The 27,174-nt window shown below is 32.4% G+C and overlaps 1 protein-coding gene across 1 annotated transcript; it reads left to right on the top strand.

Annotated features, from left to right (window-relative positions):
- The first annotated feature begins 487 nt into the window (after window positions 1-487).
- LOC143085509 (large neutral amino acids transporter small subunit 1-like) lies at window positions 488-24,069 on the top strand. The gene is made up of 11 exons (XM_076261887.1): window positions 488-665; window positions 8,811-9,458; window positions 10,115-10,240; window positions 12,293-12,392; window positions 13,041-13,085; window positions 15,434-15,557; window positions 17,269-17,372; window positions 20,186-20,282; window positions 21,179-21,328; window positions 22,680-22,857; window positions 23,914-24,069. The coding sequence occupies exons 2-11, from the start codon at window positions 8,840-8,842 to the stop codon at window positions 23,979-23,981; spliced, it is 1,611 nt and encodes a 536-aa protein (XP_076118002.1). The 5' UTR covers window positions 488-665; window positions 8,811-8,839; the 3' UTR covers window positions 23,982-24,069.
- Window positions 24,070-27,174: the final 3,105 nt, after the last annotated feature.

Genomic DNA, 27,174 nt, shown 5'->3' with positions numbered 1-27,174 from the left:
CGATTAATAAAGTTATTTTATCAACTATACAAGGACGACCAGGGACTCGATCTCTCCCTCTCTCCCTCTTGCTTGCTCACTCCCTTTCTATCGGTTTTATAGGATTATGTTTAACATTAAAGTACTAGTATATTAAAGCGGAAACATATATGTTATTTGATAACAGCTTGGCAAGAAGGCGTGTTATTATTACTTACATTCCTTTCTTATTTCCTTGTTTTTTTAAACAGTTTATATGCAGAATCAGTGTTATCCGTTGAATAAATTTAGGTTGAAGACAAATGAATGAAAAGAAAGTCAACACGTTATTGTGTCTTCTTATGGTTAGTATTTTAAACCTATAAAACTTCTAAAATTAGAATTTTATCTTCTTTCATATTATGTGACCTGTTGTAACATTGAATTGATTCATAGTCCCTATGAAAAGATCGACGTGAACTTAAGCGGATAAGTCGCATATAAATTAGCTAGTTAGCTTTTACAGGTGACAGTTACTTCCGAGATCACGATCAATATGAGTGATCACATTGACATTGTAGTGACGTATTTGGATAGTAGTACTATTGTTTTCCTTACCCACGTGTTTTCAATACCAGGATTCAATACCGAAAGCAATACAGGCTGATGCAATATATGTATACCATAGCAACATGAACCGTATTCAGGTAAGTTTCAATATATTTCTTTTGTTTATTTGTGTGTATTTTGTCACGGTAGAATTAAATTTAAAAAAAGAATATATATAATACTAAACGAATTGTTAGAATACCAATTACAAGTTATTTTAAAATGCTTGCAAAATGAGGTAGTTATACATATACATGTATGTAGTTACGTCGATTTATTTTTAGCATTTTTAATTTGTTTTTATTTGATGTTTTTGTTAAAATTCCGTTGGAAGAATTACATTGATGGTAATGTGATGGTACCCTATTTTTGTACCAAAGTTTCATCTTATTTCGTTAATAATTGGATTTGAATTAAGTACCGCTGCAGTTTCTGAAATTAATATAATGTAAATCTGAAAATGCGGCGAGGACTCTTTATCAATGAAGAACCATCAGAGCAACACATGCAAGTAACTGCAAAAAAAGTTCTTTTCTTAGATGTTTCTGTAAAAAAGATATATTAGACCTATTGTCTGACCAAGGATTGCTTTGAGATATGTCGTTTTTTGTGTCGTTGTGTTACTGTCCTTCACACTTAATCATTTACGTTTCAGAGCAAAAGATATTTAGTAAAATTGCGAATGTTATATAGTATTTCAGTATAACACGTCTTTATGTTTTTTAGTCATCTAAATGAGGAACAGCAAGATACATGTAGTAGCTGTACATGACATCCCTCAGGCCTTTTCTTTTCATATACCTTAACGGAGCACCTCAGATCACCCCTAGGCTTTTGGTGGGGTTTTTGTTGCTTATTCTTTAATTTTCTATGTTGTGTCATGTGAACTATTGTTTGTCTGTTTGTCTTTTTTATTTTTAGCCATGGCTAATTTATTTTCGATTTATGAGTTTGACTGTCCCTCTGGTATATTTCGTCCCTCTTTTAACGGACATATGAAAAGTTACCACACTTTAAGTTGGGTAAATAATGTAAATGATGAAAGTTTTAACCAAAGCTTCAGCAGTGTAAGATATATACGGTCAATTGTTCATGACATAAAGGCATGCAGTTATTCAAATATTTAATTTCAGACTATGCATTTATTATTACTGGTGTATCATGTTAAAAATTAACAGGTGCGACTGTTGCACTTTCTATATATATGCTTCATCGTGAAACATGACCATGACTACAGGTTTACTGACCTTTTTGTAGATTAATGACACCATTTAAATATGGGCCCATGCTTCAACTCTGAAAATATACATAGGGACAGTTTCGTGTGAACAAAAGTGCAATATTATAGTAAATTCAAATTTCGGAATTGCGTTTATCAACAACCACAAAAAACAACAACTAGAAAAATAAAATTCCCCATTTTCTTTCTCAATTTTAATTTTATTTTTAATATTTATTAAATGTTATAAATTTTTATTTTGAAGGGATTTTTCGTCATTATATAAATGATTTTAGTGGAAGAATGCCATATGTCAATTGATCTCAATTAATCTACAGAATATTTGTAAAAAGAAAGGATGGACTTAACATATTTCTGTATGCATCCACTAATACTATTGACGCAATATTTTGTGACATCATGGTCATTTCTATAAAAACTAAAACTTTTCCGTGTCTGGAAAATATGTAAATGATGGATAGTCTGGCAATTTTTGCGTCAATTCATTACTTTTTTTTTTTTTTAACAAAATGTAATTCAAGACCACTTTCAGGTTTACATGAAGTGCATTGCATGTACAACTTGCCTCACTTTTCCTGCGGTCTATCTCCCTTTTTCTTTCCTATTTTGGAACATTAATGATAGGATAAGTTGACATTTAGACATTTAGTTTGTTTTGTTCTCACATCGTTGTCAATGTAATGGAATCTGAAGCGACTTGCGTTAAAGCAAAAAAGTTTAATCCACCATTTTCTACATAAGAAAATGTCTGTACCAAGTCAGGAATATAACAGTTGTTACCCATTCGTTTGATGTGTTTGAGCATTTTATTTTGCCATTTGATTAGCAACTTTCCTTTTTGAATTTTCCTCAGTATATTTGTGATTTTACTTTAGAAAGATGAGTACATTCTGAAATTACAAAATTCGTTGAGAAGTGAATTATTTATTATTATTATTGATAGAATATAATATACGCGATAATGATACAGTATAATACAAAACTTTTATAGTACATAAATGAAATATCTTTTTCAAATCCGTTTATGTCGTTGCTATATGAAATAACTGTTTACTGCGATTAGTCGCCGATATCCGAATGAAGACTGGTTTGATTTTTTACCAATAGGCTACGTAATTTGAGATTACTTTTAGTAACGACGAGCATACTTTAAAATGTGTTGTTTATTATTGTTCCCGTGACTGGATTTTACTGTACATTCGTGGTCTAACGTTTGTTATTCCACTGATTGAAATAAACGGGTAGAGGGTAATACGATCTATCTAAACTAGTTTAACCCCGCCACTTGTTTATGCTCATGTTCAAGGCCGTACACCCCCTTTTTTCATCTTATTTCATTCATAACAAAAACATGGTTTTATATAAAACTCAATTAGTGCAGTCTTAGTTTTAGATGATACCCAAGTAATAATGACAATGATGACTACATGTAGCAAGCAAGATAATCATATGACAAATGATACACACTAACATGTATCTTTTGTATATTCAGTTGTTTGAGATATTAACAAATTCACATTTTTGCATCCACAATTTTCACCAGTTGCCATTGCAATTCAATAGTCTATATAATTCCTACAGATACGTGTAAACATGTGTATAGCGTTTATCTTGACCAAATTTGATGTTCAATTTAACCATAAGATGAATTGATAAAAACTGTCCAACTATTTATATGTATGTAATCATCGACCCGTTATATATGTAGTTCGAAAACGTGTCTTATTCAATGCGTGTTGAGTACAGTTCCCAACATAAACAGAAAGAGACAAACTTTTATTTTTGAATGGCAGAAAACATAAGACAAATAGCAAGAACAAGAATGTGTCCCCAGTACACGGATGACCCACTCGGACTATCATTTTCTATGTTCAGTGGACCGTGAAATTGGGGTCAGAACTCTAATTTGACATTAAAATTAGAAAGATCATATCATAAGGAACACATATACTAAGATTCAGGTTGCTTGGACTTCAACTTCATCAAAAACTTTAACCTGAAACTGGACAGACGAACGAACGAACGGACGAACGGAGTCACAGACCAGAAAACATAATGCCCTCTACTATCGTAGGTGAGGCATAAAAACATTGCTAAAATATTATGAAAAGGTGATCAAAATGCTAATTGCTAAACCAATATCTTCAATTTATGAAGGAATTCGAATGAATTCGTGGCATTGCAAAAAATGAAGAAGAAAAATCAAACTGTCTTACGTCAACTTTATTTTTTTCAACTTTGGTGGATAGTTGTCTCATTGGCAATCATACCATATCTGCTTATTTTTATTATTTGGAGTAATATATTCTGTGATGTTAGTAGCAAACAAGTCACAGATTACACACAGCGTCGTTCACACTAATTTCAATGAACTCATTTTCTCGATCAACCTTGTATATGTTTCTTAAATTTGTCTTTGTCTTTAGTCACTTAGTTATCTAGAACATACATGTGTATTTGATTAGGCTAGGTGTTCTATTTTCATATATCATTATTTTATTTTTGTCTATATTCATATCTATGATCATATATCCCAGTGAACTTGAACTTGCATCTACAACTGTGACAACAAGACTTGCTTCGTGTCTAGATCTTTTATTGTTACAGATGGACAAGTTAAATCAAGAATAACTTAAACAATACCATTTTTGTCGCACCAGATGCGCTTTTCGACAATCAAGGTCTATTCAGTGATGCGCGAGGTCAAAATGTTTGAAAATCCTAAATTATCAAAAGGATAAAGAGCTACAAACATAAACAAAAAAGGACAAAAAGTATAGCCAAAGCCGGGCAAGGAATCAGAGTTTTGCTTGGTAGATTCCTGAATTTTAAATAATTTAAAAAATTCTAATACAAAATTTTAATAACACGTATTTCAATGCCAGTACCGAAGTACTACTGACTACTGGAATAGTGATACCCTCGGGGACTATCAGTCCACAACAGAGGCATCGATCCAAATGATGCCTGAATGTTAGTTAAAACATAAAAGGTACCGATTTTTCTGCGCATTTCGACAATCAATGTCTCTTCAGTGATGCTAAAGGCAAACGCGATACTTTCTATTTCTGCAATTACTAAGCGTTCATTCTTTAAGAAGTCGCATAGGATGCTTATGTATTTCAGTTTTTACGATAACCGTATACAACGGCATGGTTGAAAATGACAAAAATGGGAATGTGTGTTCTAGTTCTCCCACTACTGAAATCATAACCTCAGAAGATATGCTATCACCATTATAAGTTGATTAATGACAATGCTGAATATCTTGATCTAGAGATAATTTTACGTGTTATAATATTGTTTTAAACAAGGTTCTTTGATATAATCAGATTAGAGGTTTGGTCATATTTCTGAAAAGTCTGACCATGACACTTACTTGTGCTTTATATGGAACAAAATAATATTGCTAAGTGACAGCCATTTACTGTCTAATAATCAGCATGCATCTGACATTATCAGACACATCTCTTAAAATTTTGGCCGTGACATTTACTGGTTCTTGAAACAAAAAGGGGTGTTAAGTGGCAGTCATTATGAGTCTTTTTTGCTTTTATTATACATGTATATTTTTTTAGCGTTTTGATGTTTTACCTTTTACATTAAGTGATGTACATTGGCAAGTTCTTAACCTGTGTCACTAACAACGAAAATCTAGTAAAATTGATAATGGAAATGGTGAATGTGTCAAAGAGACAACCCGACCAAACAGCAGAAAACAATCGAAGGCCACCAATAGGTCTTTAATCGACTCAGTCCGTCTTTCTGTCTGTTCTTCATTCCGTCCGTCCGACCGTCCGTCCCTCCGTCCGTCTTTCCGTCCGTCCACTCTAAATACTGTGGATAGAAAACGTTCGTTCAAGTTTGCTTGGCTTTCATTTCAAAGAAAGATTCCATATTTGATCTACAGCTTCACAATGTTATATTGTAGCATGTAGACAATTTTTTGTTTATATCTGTCGTATAGCTTATTATAAGTATTTACCAATAGTTTAAAATTTACAACACTAATTTTGCAATAATGACAAGGACAATGTTCTAAAGACTTTATGGTTTCTACGGAAGCGAATAATGTTATATTTGGTTTGAAGTTTGATAGTTTTGAGTTGTAGCATACAACATATTGTAACACCTGCCGGGCAGCTTTTGTAAATCTTGTTGACATAATTGATCTAACATGATATTGACTGCCTCTTTGAACTCGACTTTTGGTTTTTGAACTACTTCAGTCTACTGTCATATTATATGTTATTATACCTCAGTATGTTTTTTCTATAGATATAAAAAATAATGAAATAGTTGTGCTATTTCATTCCACAGACTATTTGCCAGTCAATACTTTCAAAGACTATTACCCTGGTTAATAGTTTCATAATCATCTTTCCCGTACCTTTTCATGCTTATTTGTCATTGGACAATAATGATGTCATTGACTATTTTGCTTGGCAACGTCAAACTCTAATATTGTAAACAGTATAATCTGTTTGTGTCGATTGTAATTTCACTTACAAGAAGCAATTATAAAAGAGAGAAAATCTTCGCGCGCATTTTTTAAAGATCTAAAATACAGTACCTTATTCATATTATGGGTTCGATCGTCGTATTATAAAACTGATTTTTGCGATTGGTGTACTTTAGCTTAAAATCATATGCACGGAAAATTTAACACTGTCAGTATTTCTAGTGTTGATTGCAATTAATGATATATTTACAAATACAAGAAGAATTAAAATGTCAATTGTTCTTGAACAATTGAGAGGTCTTTCCTTTTCGAAATGTAAAGTACATGTTCCAATAGGCGTAGAATGCATTGAAAAGCTCTCAAACACACACAAAACCGTTAAAAAATGACAAAAACAACAAATTCGATAATTTGGACATGACCTTGACTTTTGACCTTGTAACCTTTGTGAAGTTCATTGGTCTACAATGTCATTGTAAAAGACCCCATGGGTCTAGGACTTTTCGTTCAAGAGTTAAAGCTAATTTTACCTTTTCAGAAACCGTTAACGGGGGTTATGCCCCTTAACAATATGTCAAATCCTTTCGGTCAAAATGTAAAAAAGTTGTGCCTCAGTCACCTAAACATTTTCACTGTTTACTATTTCTGTAAAATTAACCGTTTTTGAGATATCGACTAAAAAGTTGAAAGGTCAAAGGTCAAGGTCAACCTTACAAACATTTAAAACACACTAAAAAACCTTAAAATAAGGTCAAAAACACATAATTCGCTATCTGGGACATGACCTTGACCTTTGACCTTGTGACCTTTGTCAAGGCCATTAGTCCCCAATGTCATTGCTGAAGACCCCATGGGTCTAGAACCTTTGGTTATATAGTAAAAGCTGATTTTGTCTTTTCAGAAACCTAAATCAGGGGTTATGCCCCTTACAGAAAGGTCAAATCTCTTCGGTCAAAATGTAACAAAGTTGCGCCTTAATGACCCAAACATTTTCCACTATTCAAAACTTCTGTAAGTATAATGGTTTCTGAGATTATCCGCTAACAAGGTGTTAGGTCAAAGGTCAAGGTCAACATACACATTTGACCTTGAGGTATTTTTCAAAGTCACATGAATTGATGATGAATGGTGAAGATCCTAGGTGTCTACGACTTACGGTTTCTGAGTTTTGGTGGCCAACCGACACCGGTTAATTTTCATAGGGGCATAACCCTACCAATGAGTCGTTGAATCCTTTCGATCCAAATGTGACGAAGAACCGGGGTCTGGTCCTGAACAAATTTCACCCTTTGTTTTTTTTCTACCTATTACGGTTACGGTTTTGGAACGATTACAGGGTTTTTGGGTTTCGGAGGGATTACTCCGAACCGACAAAATATTTCGACTCACAGGGTGAGTTCCGGATAGGTATTCATGACACCGATACAAAGTGTGAACATGAAAGCGACACGTCTTACGGTTAACGCGGATAAATTTGTCAAAGTTTGGCGGAAGAATAATAATAAACAGAAGAAATACAGTAAGGTCTTTCCCTTTTGAAAAAGGAAAGACATTAACTATTAAAAAAAACGTATAGTTCATCTTGTGCATGTCAAGTTATGTGAGATTTTTTTCTTTTCTTTCAGATGATATATGTACACTTTTAGAAAATTAGTTAATTTGGTATATAAAAACACTTAATGACTGTAATGTTCAGTATAATAAAACACCAAATGACTGTGTGTGGGTAATAGCAAGTGTGTTGTCCCTTCGAGCAATAGTTGGTATCTCAGGGACAACAAACTTGCTATTACCCTCACACCCAGTCAATAGGTGCATGTATAATATTGTTTATTTAACGGTATGGGTAAAGTATTTGTTACGATGGGAGGAAAATGTCATTTCTACCCTAAGCAATATAAAAATATGTCACAAATGCTAATGAAATTACGAAACAGTCGTAATTACATGAACTTCAAACAGCTTCAGCAATCAAGTTTACAAGCATTTCTTGCATGCATGACGGTTGATACGATTCCAAATTCATATTGATTAATGGACTCCAATGGGAAAAGAATGGTATATATTTTTAGAATCGGCCCGAAAAATCTACATAAGATCATGTAGAAAATGATATTTATGACCACGAAATATTTTTTACACCGGCATTTTTACAGTCTTATATAGATATAGATAATAATCCTCAGCTTCAACTGTTTAAACCAACCTTGAACGAAAGTTTTGTCAGTTGCTCCGTATAGTAGGTTTGCATACTACATGTTTACAATTTTTCTTGGTAAAATGATTTTAAGTTTTACTCGACACAGAGTGCATTATTTTGTTTTAAATTGTTTACTTTTTTTAAAACATAATCTATGACCGAAAGTTCTTTTACCCATGGGTTATTCACAAGCGAACCCAAACATGTCGGGTCTAAATATCTGATGATCGAATGACAAAGTTGTGTGACCTAGAAGTATACTAGGTAAGCGATGATTTGTAAACATGTATATATAGCATGTCGGAAATTAATCTAATTGATATCGAAATTTTGTCTTTCAGGTCAACTAAATGTAGTACAGGAAAACAAAATGGAAGAAATTAAGGAACAAAACGGTATGAAATCTAGAGAAACACCAGAAAAGACATCACCCGTTTCAAATGGGAGTTCTATTTCAAATGGAATATCAAATGGTGCTGGCAATGGGTTTGCAATGAAAGACTTGAAAGACAGAACAAGTGACGTGTCGGACAAAAATGGCAAATTATTGCCCAAACAAGACGAGCTTGTAGTAACAACTATCAGATTAAAACCACAAATTGGATTATTCCAAGCAGTGTGTATAATTGTAGGAATTATTATAGGATCTGGTATTTTTGTTTCTCCTGTTGGAATTTTACTTAATGTTAAATCTGTAGGTATGTCTATAGTCATGTGGACAGTATGTGGTTCATTTTCTACTCTGTGTGCATTGTGTTTTGCCGAACTTGGAGCATGTATTCCAGAATCTGGCGGAGAGTATACATACATTCGGAGAGCATTCGGTGACTTTCCGGGATTCATTGCCATGTGGATTAATTTTGTTGTTATTTGTCCAGTATGTGTTGCTGCCTCTTGCCTTATTTTTGCAACATATATTTTGAGACCCCTTTACCCAGACTGTGAACCACCGTCTACCAGCATACGACTGTTAGCAGCTTTAATTATATGTACGTATACAAAATTCAATATATCTTAAAAATAAAATGACACATGTGTAGAACGTTAATGAAGGTATTTTCCCTATTTGCATGAAGACTGGAAAACTTGTAAATGAATTCGACTTATTCGACTAAAACAAAACTAATGCAGTTCTATGTTATTTTGTTCGTTTGTTTTAATATTTGACGTACGTGCTTGGTAAGGTGCATTTACACTTATTTGATCTGTTATTTGTGCAACAATTAATCAATTCACCATGATCAAATGATATACCGGGGTATATACCTTACATTGGTAAACATTTATCAATGTAATTTGTGCATGTTAAATAAGTATTATTTGCAAATCGCGAACAATTGTTTATTTCTAAGGAATTTATGAATATGATGAATTCTATAGTTGACAGAGGTATGATAAGAATTAAATCATCCTTAAATAAACAAAAAAGAATTATGCAAAATCCTTTAAGTAACATTCGTACAAAACACGGGAAAAATCATTCATTGGGTTATTTTAAAAAGCACACAATTTATAACGTGCCACATATTTTTTACTTTGATTAAGTCGTTCTCCTTTTTATTAACCATTGCAATTAGTTGCATTGTTTTCCTGTTTTGTTGTTTATACTGATTTTACAGCATAACGATTTCCTTTTGTATTTTAGGTTTACTCATTATTGTGAATTGTGTCAACGTAAAGTGGGCAACAAAAGTTCAGATAGTCATCACTGCCAGTAAACTTATAGCTTTATTTATGATTATTATCATCGGCTTTGTCTATATAGGCAAGGGTAAGTCATAATACTACATAACTCAAACAGCTAAACTAGAATTGACTGTAAATATAAAGCTGTATAGTAATTTATCACTTTAATATTCTTTTCAATTGAGAATATCAAGACTTCTACAATCACCTGGAAACTTCTTGTATATCTGTTTTCCACAAGAAACGTTATTTTCTCGGATTAGCAGGACACAAAAACATTGGCATTGGTTGTATTTGAGATGACCCAAGCAAAACAGCTTTTGATTTGCCGCACGAAAAAGAAACCACTCTGTTATTGGTATATTATCAAAATACTGATTTGGAATTACTATCACTAACTTAAAGGCAATTTATCGGATTTATACCGGCATAATCTTTAGGACTCCCCATGTTTGAATGGGCGTATGACATTTGCGCCGATTTTGAAATTTTTCATTTTTTCATTTGCGCCGATTTATATTTTCTCCTAATTGGATTTACAGGAAAGTTACAGGTAATACTTTTACATGTAAATTCCAGTAGGGAATACAAAAAAAGCCATAACAAAAGCTAAAATACTAACTTGGACCCACCTTTTACAAGCAAAGAAAGCTATATTTAATATAGGAGGTACATCTACGCAAATGGAAGAAAAAATCGGCGCAAATGAAATGCAGATCGGCGCAAATACAAAACACCGGGTTGAATGCAGATTGTTGGTTGTTCCTGGATTATATTTTTAAAAAGAATACCACTTACTAGGTGCTGTGAGGTGGTGTGGCTATAAGGTATACGTAACTCTCTATATAGAAGATCGACAAGCAACAACAGCGGTTTCTTGACTTATTGAAATCCTAGTGTTTCAAAGAATTTTTGTCTGTTTTGCATCTATCTCAGATCCATATTTTTAATTTTAGCTAGTGTAACATTGAGTTGCCTTGTATATTGTCTTTATATATTATTTAAATCCGATACAGATTTTGATGGAATGAATGATTTTGTGCTTAGGTATCTCAATGCTTAAAAAAGGCATTGATATTCGTGATTTAAGTCTGTTCTATTAATGTAACGATACATATTTGTACATCTGTATACCACTGATGTCATTCTGCATGAATATAGATTGGAAATCTGGATAAATATAGAGCTAACTTGATAGAAAAACAAGACATCAATTTGTTAAAATAAATAAATAATCGTTTTTCTATCATCGAATTGATTTTCCTATCACATTATAAAATACTTGACTATAATTACAGCCCTTATCGCAATACTTGAGGTTTCATTAAGATACAAAGCAATTAAAATAATAAGATTGCTAATTGTTTTTAAAAGTTCTTGATGCATTTTCTACGTTAATAAGATGTAAATGTAATATTCTATCTGTCCAAAATAAAAGAGGAATGCCGATGCCAGATTAACCACAATGAAATGTATCTTCAATTATATGTATGAATAATATTAGTTACACACTATGTAACGAATTTATCTTACCGACTATCTTAACGTGTAAAATTTAGACTAGTGACCTATCAAAATGAGCAAGACAGTCTTCATTAAGAAACTACTTCCATTGACCCTACAAGAATAACCAACGATAACAACTTGTTAGATTTAAATGTGTTTAATGAATTTATTTCAATCTTAATTATCAATTTCTTCCTCCGTTTTGTTTTTATAAAAGGACGTAACACCACTACTAACCGTGTATGAAATAAGCCCCGCCTCCCTACTACCTAATATGGAATATAAAGAGATGTAACTCCACTACTAACTGTGTATGAAATAAGCCCCGCCTCCCTACTAACCTTATATCAAATATACACGGTCTTCACGCGGACGCTTTTAACCAATCACATTCCTAGAAATGTATAGGAGGTAAGATGAAAGAAGATATTCTTCAGTGATAACATTAATAAAATATACATGCGAGTGTATATGGTTAATAAAACCCTTAACTTTTATTTGTCCCTCAACGTTCAAAATTTACACAACGAATAAACTGCAACAAAAATAATGTTATAAATGTGTTTTTTTTTTCTTTCTGTAGATATATTAACCTTATCCTTAATTCAGCATTTCATGGTCTATGTTTCAGGTCACGTAGAGAATTTCTATAATTCCTTCGAAGGGAGTGATTATAGTGCTGGTGCTATTGCAATCTCATTCTACTCAGGGTTCTGGGCATTCGGAGGATGGTAAGTTTAGAAACCAACTTTTGTTATTCCTTTGATCTATATTTAAAAGAGGAGGGTTCAAATCTTTAAAAAAATTAGTTTAAGCCTCCACATATCCCTGTGCATATCCTTAATCAGACATCCTTTCGTTATTGTCTTTTGATTGTAGATCTCTTACGATTTTTTTAACAACTTTTCTAGACTTATAAAAAAGAAGATGTGGTATGATTGCCAATGAGACAAAAGTCCACAAGAGACCAAAATGACACAGACAGTAACAACTATAGGTCACCATACGGCCTTCAACAATGAGCAAAGCCCATACCGCATAGTCAGCTATAAAATGCCCCGATATGACAATGTAAAACGAGAAAACTAACGGCCTTATTTATATAAAAAATTAACGAAAATCAAATATGTAACACATAAACAAACGACAACCACTGAATTACAGGCTCCTGACTTGAGACAGGTACATACTTAGATAATGTGGCGGGGTTAAATATGTTAGCGGGATCCCAACCCTCCACCTAACCTGGTTTTGTGTTAAAAGTAAACAGTTTTGACTATCTGTATAATTTTGAAATTGCATTGATAAATCAGAATATAGCTTTTTTGTATTGTGTATGCGATTCCAATTATTATGCTTATTTCCTTTTCATACTTCAGGAGTTATCTTAATTTTCTCACAGATGAACTTTTAGAACCTCACAAGTAAGTGTGTCATAAAATTATCTAATATTTTATCTCCTGTGCGAACTTTTCATCAAGTCCTCTTATAGTTGTTGATATCATAGATATAAGATACAGTCTAGTGTATATACGGCTTATAAAATCATTAACTGTGTCACAATTATGGGTGTTTATTAGCATATTTCTCATGATGATAATTTTTCAACATCATTTTGGCAAATTTATTAGTTCAATGTTTCATGAAATTTATGAACCTATTCCAACTATGATTTTTAAGAAGTCTTCTTATAAGGTAGTTATACGTGACAATGATAATCATAATATGTTCTCAAAATACTGTCAGGTAAAGACTCGGATAGTTGATAAGATGAATTTATCTTATCCTCAAGTAGCGGTATTGTTTGCAGTATAATCTTCTGTATACTTACACTTCTCTCACAGAAATAGATTACTTTGGCTGTATGCGTCAACACCTTTCGGAATTATAGGTCTTCAATGCACTTCAGCTTCGTACAATATTTGGTATTTTTAACCTTTATGATTCGAACGTACCTGATGAGTCTTATGTAATTTCAGTAATTAGTTTGTCTGCCAATAATTTTATCTGATCGTTTTTACTACTGAATCTAGTTGGCCAAATCCTCCATCAATGACTGACTCTTAGTATACTTTTTTTGGTAAATGTTAACTTCAACCAATGTTTGTTTCTTAGTTGTGAAGAAAAATAAACCTAGTAATCACTTCTTTAACGAAAATATTTTTCAATATCTCATATTTTTTTATCATGTCTTCTAATACGAAATCATAAGATTGATTTTTTTTGTAGTTCTAATATGTCTCATACATTCCATTGGTTGTTCATATAATATAACAAGCTTAGATAGTACAGGTGGTTAAAACATTGAAGGGTTGCCTTTTGACCTAATAGATAAATAAACTACTGTCATTTGAGATTCTACGTTTGAATCTCGGAATGAATCTTCTTCATAGTGTTGATCATATGTTTTCCGTCTTTTTACATTTAGCAGTGCATTGCATGTTACGCTATACATATGATGTCTTCCCGAGGAAATAAAATAGTTCAAGGTGATCGCAAGTGTCCAATCTAACTTCAAATAAAGGATACCATTGTTAAAAAAACCAATGATGGAAACAAGGATTTTAATTTGGTAATGTAAACGTGTGTTTCGTCTACGTACCACTCATCAATGTGACTGAATCAAAGTTGGAAGACCAAGCAAAAAAGAACATAAAGAACTAAGCGTTTTGCCCTGTAAATCTGGTTCATTTAAATTACATCAGGAAATTGACAAACAGGGTCAAATGCGAACAAACCTGTAGGACAAACGTGATTGTCTGTGTGTGTTACATTTTAATGTTGTGTCGTTGTTCTCCTCTAATATTTAATGCGTTTCCCTCAGTTTTAGTTTGTTACCCCGATTTTGATTTTTGTCCATAGATTTATGAGTTTTGAACAGCGGTATACTACTGTTGCCTTTATTTTTCAGCCTTCCAAATTGTGAACTTATCTTTCTTAATGTAGCAATATTTCATCAGCACCTGTATATAGCGTATATGTCTCCAAGTTAATACAATATTCCAGGGCGTTTTCATTATGATTTACTTGGTAGAAGGCTGATGCTATTAAGAAAGTTATTGAACCGAGTGTTTCTAATGTTAAAGTTGAGGTCATTTCTTCGAGAGTTGAACTGACGTTTTCATGATTCTGTTGGTCATTACGTGTATATGTTCCACAACTAGCTACGATGTTTCAATAGTTAAGCACACGATCCTTATTCTCGATTGTGACATTATCAAATTTTTACTTACCATGATAAGAACGACGATTGCGACATGAGGACCAGAATCTGCTTTCCCTTATGAAAACATCAGATTATCTGAGATCAACCTTGGTGTTAAGTCGGTTTCGTGTTGCTCAGTTTTAGTTTCCTATGGAGTGTGTCGTCGTTGTTTCTTTTATTTTTTGCCATGGTTTTTTTGGCTTCTTTTCTATTCATAAATCTCCCTAATCTCTTTCGGTATATTACTCTTTTTTTCATTAGATCTCACCAATTGGTGACTCGTTATATTTGTCCGGTTTCTCAACTTATTAGAGACATGTTTACTCTACTAGTATTATAAATCTCATGTGATCACATGTGTCGTCCTTGTCACTGAGCGTGACCACTCATCACTGATTCAGACTTGATTGTCATAGATAGTCGAAAAATGGTACCCTCCCGGCGCAATATCGCCAATCTTCTTGTTTGGTCTCTTTATATTTCTATTAATCTGTACACTGATGTTGCAATCACCTCTTAATTGTTTACTACTTTTAAATAACTAACTCCATCTTACTTGTTTTGTAGGAATCTTCCACGTGCAATAATCATTTCAATGACAATAGTAACAACAGTTTACATTGTTGCAAACATAGCTTATTTCTCTGTGTTGTCACCTATTGAGGTTATTAAATCATCGGCTGTTGCAGTGGTAAGTCTCTAAGATAATATTTACAAAATATTAGAACTCAATTTGGCAGAGTTTTTGTTCTTACTCATTTTTATGTTTTCAAATGATGCTATAGATTACCTTAAGTAACAATATCCATTTGTTGAAACTTTTTAATTATCAAACTTACTATTTACCTACACTATAAACGTTACGGTCTTTTTCTCGGTCTGTACGTAAAATATGCTTAGTATTCTTCGAAAGTCATCATCTAACTTTCCAATTTATGGCATTGACATTTTTCCTTCACATATAAATTAATAATTGTTGTAAGATTGGCAATAAGACAACTATCCAAATATGGAAGCAGCAACAAATGACAACCACTGAGTATTAGCCTGCTGATTTAATACATGAACATAAAGAATGTGGCGATGTCGCTCAAACCTACCCCTAACATTGGACAGTGGTGCAACATCACATATTAAGAAAAAACTGTGAATAGCATTTTTGAAATAACATTAGGATGAGCTGGAAGTTAAAAACATAAAAACATATAACGAAAAAAAATCAATTAACCTACATAGCTTGCGGTTACTGAAAGTTAATTCAAAACCAGTTACAAATTAAAAAAAATCTTGTTCTATACCAGACTTAAGTTTCAAATAGTACACATCCACAGAATTCAGTGTAAAGACTTATAAACAACATGAAAAAGTATAACTTTTTTGCAGAGTAAGAATTATATGTTTCTGGACAGTGAAATCTAAAAATCAAAACGATTTTGTTTGGAATATTAAATTATAAGCCTGGTTTCTTTGTTAGTTCTTAAAACCACGGGATCGATGCTACTGTCGGTAGTAATTTCGTCTCAAACGGTATCATAAACATGCAATATCAATAACTTCGTAATAGTTTGTTAATCAAATGATATTTATTTATGTATTCATCTGTCCTGATTGTTCTTGCATTAATATGTACTGTAGTCCTGTCATGAAATGTTGTCGTTTTATCGGTATTCCTAACATTGTCATTAAGTGGGAGGTTTGACTAGTCGTGAAATCAGGTTCAGCCCACCATGTTTTCCTTAAATATCCTGTACCAAGTCAGGAATATGGCACTTGTTATCAAATAGTTTGTTTCTATGTATGTTGGCGTTGTTTGTTTTTGTTGTACTGCGGTGTTCCTATTGTTCCTGTGTTTACCTCTTATAGCTGATGTGTTTCCTGAGGTTTTGGATTGTGGCCCGGATTTTTTTTTCTCTATAGATTTATGATTTTGAATACCGGTATACTACTGCCTTTATTAATCCAATGTTCAGATAATGCGCAACATTCGGTTTTATTCATTCTTGTCATAGATTGATTGAGTCAGATTTTTTAAATCACTTTATAAAATGTATCCTTACGAATCGCCTTTCTGTCATCAGGAATACTCAGTGTGAAATAGTTTGAACTGATGATTCAAAGTACCTACCTCCTTGATAAATTAGGAAGTCTTATTTGGAATATTGTTTTCAAATGCAATTAAACAAATTTATTTTGACCTTCCTCTGTATTGATTTGATTTGAAGGCTTACGAGAAGTCCTGTTCGCGTCTGGAATACCAAATTATACGCTAGGTATCTTTTAATGACCCTTTTAATGACTTTTGTACTTGTTGTCTTTCTTTGTTTTGTCATGGGCAATGACATCATATATTAAAGTACATTGACCTTTTTGTTGACAATTTTTTGTTTTGTTTTATCTTACAGACGTTCACAGAGCATACTGTGGGAAAGATCACTTGGTTGATACCGATTTTGATCGCCATATCTGTTATGGGTTCAATGAATGGCACAAGTTTATCAATGTCAAGGTATGTCATGTGTACTTTAAGCATAGTGACCTAGGTTGAACAATAATGTCAGACAGTGTTATAGTATCACAAATGCATATACATTTGTAGTACATTTGAGTCTACACTTATCACAACAGACAAAAAAGTTGTTAAGACACATACATTTTACTCTTTGATAGGTGCAACAAAAACTGTTTTATGGTACTCATTATAGGCATAAATACAGCAATACTTTTGATATCTCAAATGATTCTATAGAAAAGGACTTTTTACTTTGAAATTACCTTTCTAATTTAACGTTTTTTAAGTGGCATTCTCGCGTAATTTTGTGTATTCTCACACCGATCAGTCTTATAATCTCTTAAGATTATTGTATTTACAACACTATCAAAAGGGTAAAAACATAACAGCCAAATCAGGACAATACATAAAAGTGGGAACTATAAATACAATTTGCTTATTAACATGTTAATGAAACAAATATGACTACATCATGGAAAAGGAGTAACAAATGTTATTCGAGAACTTGAAATTGCATGAAGGTGATTTCATTTGATAGGTTTGAATGTGGCTCTCATAGGCGAATCCAGGGGAGGCCTGTCCACTTTTGTGGGAAAAAGTTGGTTGATTATATAGGGAATATGAAGCATAACTGGAGCAGGCTCTCTATTAGGGCAGTCATTGGGCCCCTTTATGGCAATTTCTTGATCCGCCACTGGGTCTATAAAGTCGATTTTCGGAATCTGCATATTGTTTTCTCCCTCTAAAATAAAATCAGTGTTCACGACAAAAAAAAAAAAGACTTGTATGGTATTTAGAAATAGTGTAGGTTCCACATGTCCTTTTTATTACTTGATATTAAATACAATAATCACTGATATACTCCAATGTTTCAATGATAAAACCAGTCCGAAACATCATTTTGCAACTTTGTTTAAACCTTTAACCTACATTTATGAAACAAAGACGTATTAATACTGAAAACTGCAACTTCGCCAACATCATGCTTTCCTATATTTCTTAAACTTAACCACTTATTGCGTACATCTAAAAGTAAAAATAACAAAAATACCAAACATCGAGGATAATCCGAGACGGACAGTCCCTAATCGAATGGCAAAAACGAAAGCTAAAAAAACTCTAACGAATAGATGACAACAGTCACAATCCCGACTTGGAAAAGGCATTTTCTTATGTAGAAAATGAGGGATTAAACCTTTTTATAGCTAGCTAAATCTCTCACTTGTATGACAGTCGCATAAAATTCGTTTATATTGACAACAATGTTTCATGTGTGTGATCAAAACAAACAGACACAATAGACAGAAGTGCCAATACGGATACAGCAGGCAACACTGTACCACAATCCCAATCACCATAAAAACAACCAAACATACCAACAAGAAAAAAAAGGCACACAGACAAAGCACACAAGCAAAACGAAATGTTCATACCATAGGCAAGATCTCAAAACGAAATTGTTCTAATTTTTACAAACCAAAGAGATAAACAAAGATATTTTTCAGCTTTATCTTAACTATATATAAATTTATGTGACTATTGTCAGTGTGACCTTTTCTTACATCATGTCTGTTTATTGTTATATCATCGAGGTTATAGTTGAATCTGAAGGTCAAAGCTAAGATCAAAGATTATCTTAGTAGAACATGTAATTTTTTGAATTGTAATGTATATTTCATAAGGGAAATAAAAGAGAGGTCATTGGCATTGGGTTTATTGAACTTTTCAAATGACATTGTCGTCCTGATGATAACCGATATACATGCGTTTATTAACTTTGTTTCGTTATTCTTTGTTACTTATTAGAATGGATGGAGAATGATACTCGTGTTTCTATATAAAATGAAAATATTTCATCATATCTTTCAGTTTTTATGGAAATCACTTTGGAACGTTTGAACACTTTGGTCAGTGTTTTGTATCAGAAATATTTAACCACTGTATAACAAGAATCTAAGACTAACGTGATGATTTTTCATTGTCAAATTTTTCATCTCATTTCTCAGAAGTAACATATCCTTTGCTTCATCATATGGGGTTTACAAATATCATTTGATACGTTACACATGTGAATGTTCACACGATTTAGACTTCATTAACAAGGGTTTGCACATTGCACATAAACTGGTACAATAGTGTTATGATGAATAACGACTGAATATCACGAATTGGGTAACCGATACGATTTGGCGGTGTATTCAACTCACTAGATACATGTTTTCGCGGTCTTAGATAGTCATATACCAGGAATGTTGTCGGATGCATGATTTTACCAATCGTGCACTATGCCCAATATTGACAGTTTGGCTGAGCGTCAATTCGCAAGCCGGATGGTAAATGCATAGCAGAATACGCGTATCCTGTCGAAGCAACTGGTCTTCATCATATTGGTCATCATGATATGACTCCAATTTCCTTTTTGTGTACCTTCATAACCGATTTATGAGATTTGAACATCGGTAAACTGCTGTTGCTTTAATTCATGGAAAGTTTATTACGGAGAGATTGTTATTTATTGGAGTTCGCTGAACCGATTGAATATTCTTTACATTGAATAAGGAGAACGGTGTAATGGCAAATATATTTTTGAAGAAAAATCAAAAATACTGTATATGCATGTGCCAAGTCAAGAATACAGTTGTTAACCATTCGTTTGATGTATTTGAGCTTTTGATTTTGCCATTTGGTTTGGGTATTTTTGTTATTTTACTTTGTATATTGATGATACAAGTTTGATATTTGCATGTTGGTGAGTTCTTTGGAGGAACAAATCAGATATGATGTACAATAACATATACTTTTAATTTCAGGTTGTTTTTCGTTGGTGCCAGAAACAATCATTTGCCAAGCATTATTTCAATGATAAACTGTCGTTTCCTAACACCAGCTCCTTCTCTGTTAATAATTGTAAGTTTGAGTTTCTTAAAATTCAGAACTCAAAATGTTTCTATTAACATTTAGGAAGCAAGAAAACATTCAAAATTGCTCTACTACTGTCTAGCACTTTTGTCCATCTTAGTATTTGTCAAAACTTTTTTGTTCATAAACAACGTCGTTTAGCAATGTAAAATCATACCTCGCGTTCTCAATCACTCATGGTGTAAACAGCTAAATTCACTCAATGGATTTACTATCTTACTTTGAGAAAAAACATATAGATAAAATGTATAATTGGAGAAATGCCAGTACCTAAGAGTTGGTTATGTGACGGATGATTCCATTGGTGACTGAAAAGTAAAATCACAAAAATACTGAACTTAGAGGAAAATCAATTCGGAAAGTCCATAATAACATGGCAAAATCAAATAACAAAACGCATCAAAAACGAATGGACAAGAACTGTCATATTCCTAACTTGGTACAGGGATTTTCAAATGTAGAAAATGGTGGATTAAACCTGGTTTTATAGCGCTAACCCTCTTACTTTGATGACAGTCTCATCAAATTCCGTTATATTTACATTAAATTTCATTAGTACCTGCATAGGTAGTAACTTATGCTTACCTTGTCGAGGCACCTAGTCTCGGTCGTTTTTTTTTTTTTTTATTTAATGCCGATCTGAATGTAAATATTCACATTAGTTTTCTCTTTATATATATATTATACTTCTTCATACTACGGTATACTATCTATATATTAATGGTATATTTTATATGATACTAGTACTAGTTACGTACAAAAACGTTAACAAAAGTGTGAAACATAAAATCATAATTGTTTTTTTAATTTAGTTGTTACTAATTTGAGTTTTGATCCTTGTACTTATATGATTTTGTCAACGTTGCGTTTACCTCTGACTGCAGTTGGTCCTGACAATAATCATGCAGGGATTTGAGAATATATTCTATCTTATCGAAATGATGGGATTCAGCTTTTGCACAGTTCTTACATGTGTCTTTGCTGGTCAGGTCTATCTACGATACAAAGAACCAGATTTAAAACGACCAATAAAGGTATGTTCTTTTCTTGTATTCTGCATTATTTATTGTTAACGTATCGATCAAATCATATTTTTTCAAACAATATTTATTATTTATATAAGAGTCTTTTTTCAATATTTAAAACAAATTGTCTCATGAATAGTACTGGCGAGAAGAGCATAAATATGACGGGATTAGTAATAACATTGAAATTGGTAGGTAATGACTCCGAAATTCTAAATCTATTCCAAATTTCCAAACCTGAGTAAAAATGCAAGTACAATAAAACTGTTATGTTGATATGACATTTGAACAGCTGTATATTACTGTTACCTTTATTGATAATTTGATTGACATTAGCAACCCAATCATATCCATTTTACCATTATATAGTATTTGGTATTATTGAAATAAAACGTTAAAGAATACAGATAAAACAGTGAAATTAAAGAAAGTCCAGTGTCTATTTTCTGCTTCCTGTCATAAATCATGGACATCCGATTTATTTTACAAACAGGCACATCTATGGTGTATTCAAATGTTTATACCTATATGCTTTTTTGCTTAATCTTTAGAATGTGCGAATTAATATATATCCATTATTGTGTGTAATAAATAATAATACAAAATAATGAATTAATGATAAAAAAGTGTGTTGGGAATACTAAATGAACAATGCCTTGTGTAAAAAAAGAGGCAGAATATAACAGCAGGTAGAATCAAAACTCAAAGAGGGGGAAAGATACCAGAGTGACATTCAAACTTATAATTCGAAAAATAACCTGACAACGTCATGGCTAAAAAACAAAAAGACAAAACAGACAAATAATAGTACACAAGACACAACATAGAAAACTAACGAATGAGCAACACGAACCCAACCAAAAACTGGAGATGATCTCTGGTGCTCTAAAGGGTAAGCAGATCCTGCTCCACATGTGGCACCCGTCGTTTGCTCATGTTATTACAAACCCTGTAAATAGTCTTATTCGGTAGGTCATATTAGTGAAAAGTATTGTAGTAATGACATAAGGAACATATGATATCATCTGTAAAACGGATATTCAATAACGGTCGACCAACTAAAGAGTCGGAAGAGAGACCAACTGAAAAACGACGAAGAGACAACTGTATAAAATGAAAATAGCTTTTTATAAATTGCATGCGTTTGATGGTTTTATTTGATATATATTCAGAAGAAACCCTCAAAGCCAAATATTTGATCCAAGAACGTATAAGCACAGAAACACAAGCAAAGTTTTATGACCAGATAGGAGTTAAAAGTAATGATCAAATCCATCTAATGTCAACTTGGCATTAGTTTCTTTTCTTAGCAATTTATAAATGGACAATATTTTTAAGTAGCTGTATTTTTCTTTTTCAGTTGCCAATACTGCTCCCGATATTCCTCTTCTTAATAAGTATTGTACTTCTTGCTATGACAATTGTGCAGAGACCAAATGAAAGTTTAACAACACTTTTGATAATGGCTCTAGGCATTCCATTCTATATAATTGGTGTTGGTTGGAAATCTAAACCTAAATCATTTGAAAGATTAAATTGTGAGTATATCTATGATCAATTGTTAATGTTTTTAGAAAACGTCTGGAAGTGGAATCCCTTGTCGTTTGTCCAATCACAAATAGGATGATAAACAATTACAATAAATCACTACAGATAAGATATAGATAAAAAAAAATTATACTGTTGATACTTGTTAAGTTACAAATTCGATAGTAAAACCATTGATCCTGGAAAGTTTACTGAGGTAAAGGCGTTTTCTAGCGTCATATTAAAACATGCTTGATTGGATAGTCGGACGAATGATGCAATTTGGTCAAATTGTAGTCAAAAATCATTTTTCCCAAATAAATCAACAATATACAAAATATGGTATATTGATTGAAAACTTGATTATACGGCAGATATGACATTTTGAGCATTAAAGGCAACACTAGTATACCACTGTTCAAACTTATAACTTTTCTGGAACGCATAAGGTTGCCCGCACACTTCTGTTTTTATTCGGTTTGCTCCATCTAAAAATTTATGGAGTGTTCTGTGCAATGTCTTTTCACTTTTTTGGTCTTTGTGAAGTGATTTCAACTAGTTTGTTGTATCTGCTTCTTGGTATCTATCTCCCCCTTAATATGATAAAAATGGCTTCACGGAATGCAAACTAAAACTCATTTTACTATGAGGGAAAACTCGTCAAAGCCCGTACAGTCTATACAACATTGATCTGTGGTAGTCAAATCAAAACAGGTGAAAGACCCAATCGAATACAAATTAAAGAAATTACAATTGAATTTTGCAGAAAAAAAGTGGTAAAATGTAAACCATTTCAAATCATAAAAAATAATTACATTTACATTTACCTGTGGCTGCGACTCAAATCACCCTTTCTAACATATATCAATATTGGCTTACTTTAAGTGTTGTTTTTTTTTCATCTTAAGTACAGTTATTGAGCATTAAGTTCATGCATAACACAACCACTTCCTAATGTACGAATTAAAATAATAATACATTTATTAAAAGTCAGTTCTCAATCTAAGTTACAAATACTATTTTATAACTTGCGAAGTATTACATGTGTGATGAAACATTTTTTTCAGACAAAGTGACTGTTCTAATACAGAAAATTCTGATGGTTGTACCTCAAGATAAAGATACCACATGGTAGCAATATGTTTGTGTTCATAAAAATAGTATAGATCTTGATATGTTTGTGTTATTTATTGTATCAATATTAATTATAAAATATTGTTTTAGTCTTTTTCTTTATCATATTATTTCCAACGTATTATAATGACATCTTGATATTGCTGTTTTTGTCTGTCATAAAGAATGATAATTTTAGCTTAATCCTGGTATCTATGATGAGATTATTTAGAACCACTGGGTCGATGCAACTGTTGGCGAATGTTTCGTCCCCGTGAATAGCAGCAGCTCCGTAGTTTGCACGTGTGTGTTCCGACCGTGCAAGGGCTGTATAGCCAGTCAAGGTCGTTAAAAACTTCCATTTGTTTATCACGTGTGTGTTGACATGAAGTGTCAATGATATGGTCATAACTATAAAATTTTGTTAACAACTGTTTACAAAACATTGAATTTTTCAAAATACTCAGATTTTTTGCCAAAGGAATAGCTATATTTTGCAAAACCTTTCGGAATGTTTTGGACCTAAATGCTCTTCAACTATCTTTATTATTTGGACTGTTTAGAATATTTTGATTCGAGCGTCACTGGTGAAAAGTAAAATCACAAAAATACTGAACTCGGAGGAAAATCAATTCGGAAAGTCCATAATCACATGGCAAAATCAAATAACAAAACGCAACAAAAACGAATGGACAAGAACTGTCATATTCCTGACTTGGTACAGGCATTTTCAAATGTAGAAAATGGTGGATTGAACCTGGTTTTATAGCTAGCTAAACCTCTCCCTTGTATGACAGTCGTATCACATTCCATTATATTGTCACCGATGCTTGAACAAAACAAACAGACACAATAGTTAAAAATGTCAAAAATAGGGGTACAGCAGTCAACATTGTGTTATCATATTAATCACTATAAAAACAACAAATGTAACGAAGAAGCACTCATCAAATTAACATCCTCATTTTGATTATATTATACGATTATATTTGTCTATGTAAAATGCACCCATCAAGGAAGGAGGGTTTTGGGTACTAGTGTAAAATTGCACGTTTGAAATTCGCACAGGTAGACATGAAATAATTTTGTCATTCAAAGTATGACGGGATGCATAAATACAGTCACGCAAAATAGATATAACAAAAACTGACTAAACAGTATAAAGTAATAATAAATAAAATAATAGTGTGGTTCAAAGTATGACGGGATACATAAGTACAGAGTCACGTCAAATGTATATCACAAAAAAGTGGGTTAACAGTAAAAGTACTATTAATAAATAAAATAATTTTGTCATTCAAAGTATGACAAGATACATAGGTACAGAGTCACATCATAAAATAATTATGTCGTTCAAAGTATGATGGGATACATAAGCACAGAGTTAAGTCAAAAAGGATATATATATATAAAAAAAACAACAAAAAAACCCAGAGTTAACAGTAAAAGTAATATTAATAAAGACAAATAAAAGAATAATATAACACGTTATTAAGATGATAAACAACGTCAGTACGCAAAATCTATACTTCAAGACCATTGTGTATTATTTGTGAAGTTGATACGGAATATTTATCAACAAGTTCTGGGTACCTTCCGATGAACTTGTTTTTAGAAAAAGTCGTTTGTACGAAACGCGCCTGCGTCTGGTTTTCAAAATTAAACCCAGGTATATGTGTTGAGGTTTTTTATTTACCATGCATTATTATTATTTGCATTGATGTGACGGCATGGTAGTAAAATTATCATCTTTTATGACAGAACATACAGCTGATCGGCAAGGTACACCATCCACTTGTCTCTATACGTCATACAGTGTGTTAATCACGTATTTCATAAATGAAGGTCAACAGTAAATTTTGATTTTTTTATCTGTAGTTTTGAATTATTTCGAATAAATCTGCATACTGAATTACATTATTTTTGGTCGATGTGGACATACCATAGGTGCATAGGGTGGCGATAGTGCTAAAGTTAGTTTCTATTGTGACATATAAAAATATTTAGGTTAAAAATTTCAAAGATTCCGTGGTAACATTTTGAGAAAGGTTTGATTTGAAACGCATGAATGACAGGAGATGTTTAGTCTGTCGACGCACCGGAATTGCCCATTCTTTAAATATGCGATTCTACCAGCTTATGTTGTTATCTTGATTCGTATTCTTATTCGATTTATTCGATTTATGAAGTGCTAGTTTTGAATTCTAACTAAATAGCAAAAAAAAAATTGAAATCCTAGTCAAAATTCAAAACGGAAATTCCTTTAAAAAATGACAAAATCAAAAGCTCAAACACATCTACCGAATTGGAAACAACTGTCATATTCCTGACTTGGTACTGGTATTTCCTTATGTAGAGAATGGTTCTTAAAAACATACTTAGGACACATATTGTCAATAACGAAATATGTGAAGCTAGTGGTCAAATAATAATAATTTAATTTTGGATGTAACGCGTCTTCTGATTGGATGACGTTATTTTGTTATGAGCCCATAGACATAATTTAGTGACCGTGACGTCATCAACGTTTTTTCATGGTTTTCTACGGTTTAAAATGGAATTTAGAATTAAATTATAAGAAATGACTGTAATATTTTTTCTGTCTATTCGAAATAACATAAAAAATGTGGTGCACAGAGTTAAATAACCCGCTACGCGCGTTATTCAGTGTGCACCAAATTTTTTATGTTATTTCTTCATAGACAGAAAAAATATTACAGTCATTCCTTAAATAATAAATTTAAACTTTAAATCTAGATGACAACGTGTATATATATATAGTTTCTTCTTACAATTCGCATGCTACAATCTTTGAAATATGATCATGGTCTGACATTGTCTTTGTAGCGATAGCTCCAATCAACAAATATTCAGCTTGACTTCAAGATGGGGTTTTCTCAATTGTTTAAACATATTCAACAATTAAAACAACAACAGTGCATGGTTTCAGAATTATTTTTTATAATATATTATAATTTTATATCAAATGTTTGTTTTAAAAAATGAATTTAGTGTTTTATACATTTATTATGACAAAAAATTTCTGATGAAAGGATATAGAAGTCGTTTAACAATGTGTTTCCCAGAAAAGCTATAAAACAAGTATTTTAAAAAATGAGATGGTCTTTGTAAAAGTAATTACAAATGACATTTTATCGTATATCGAACGTCTTGTATGTCAAAATAATTTCTCGCTACTGGAGACCAGGGGGACT

The sequence above is a fragment of the Mytilus galloprovincialis genome, chromosome 8 (assembly GCF_965363235.1).
Source record: "Mytilus galloprovincialis chromosome 8, xbMytGall1.hap1.1, whole genome shotgun sequence".
NCBI lineage: Eukaryota > Metazoa > Mollusca > Bivalvia > Mytilida > Mytilidae > Mytilus > Mytilus galloprovincialis.
This window is presented reverse-complemented; position numbering and strand designations above follow the sequence as displayed.

Bases quoted from the DNA above. Each gene is read 5' to 3' on its own strand.
- LOC143085509 (XM_076261887.1), top strand. From the start codon at position 8,840: ATGGAAGAAATTAAGGAACAAAACGGTATGAAATCTAGAGAAACACCA. The intron at 12,393-13,040 runs GTAAGTTTAGAA...TTCATACTTCAG, and splicing joins TTCTGGGCATTCGGAGGATG to GAGTTATCTTAATTTTCTCA. The intron at 17,373-20,185 runs GTATGTCATGTG...TTTTAATTTCAG, and splicing joins ACAAGTTTATCAATGTCAAG to GTTGTTTTTCGTTGGTGCCA.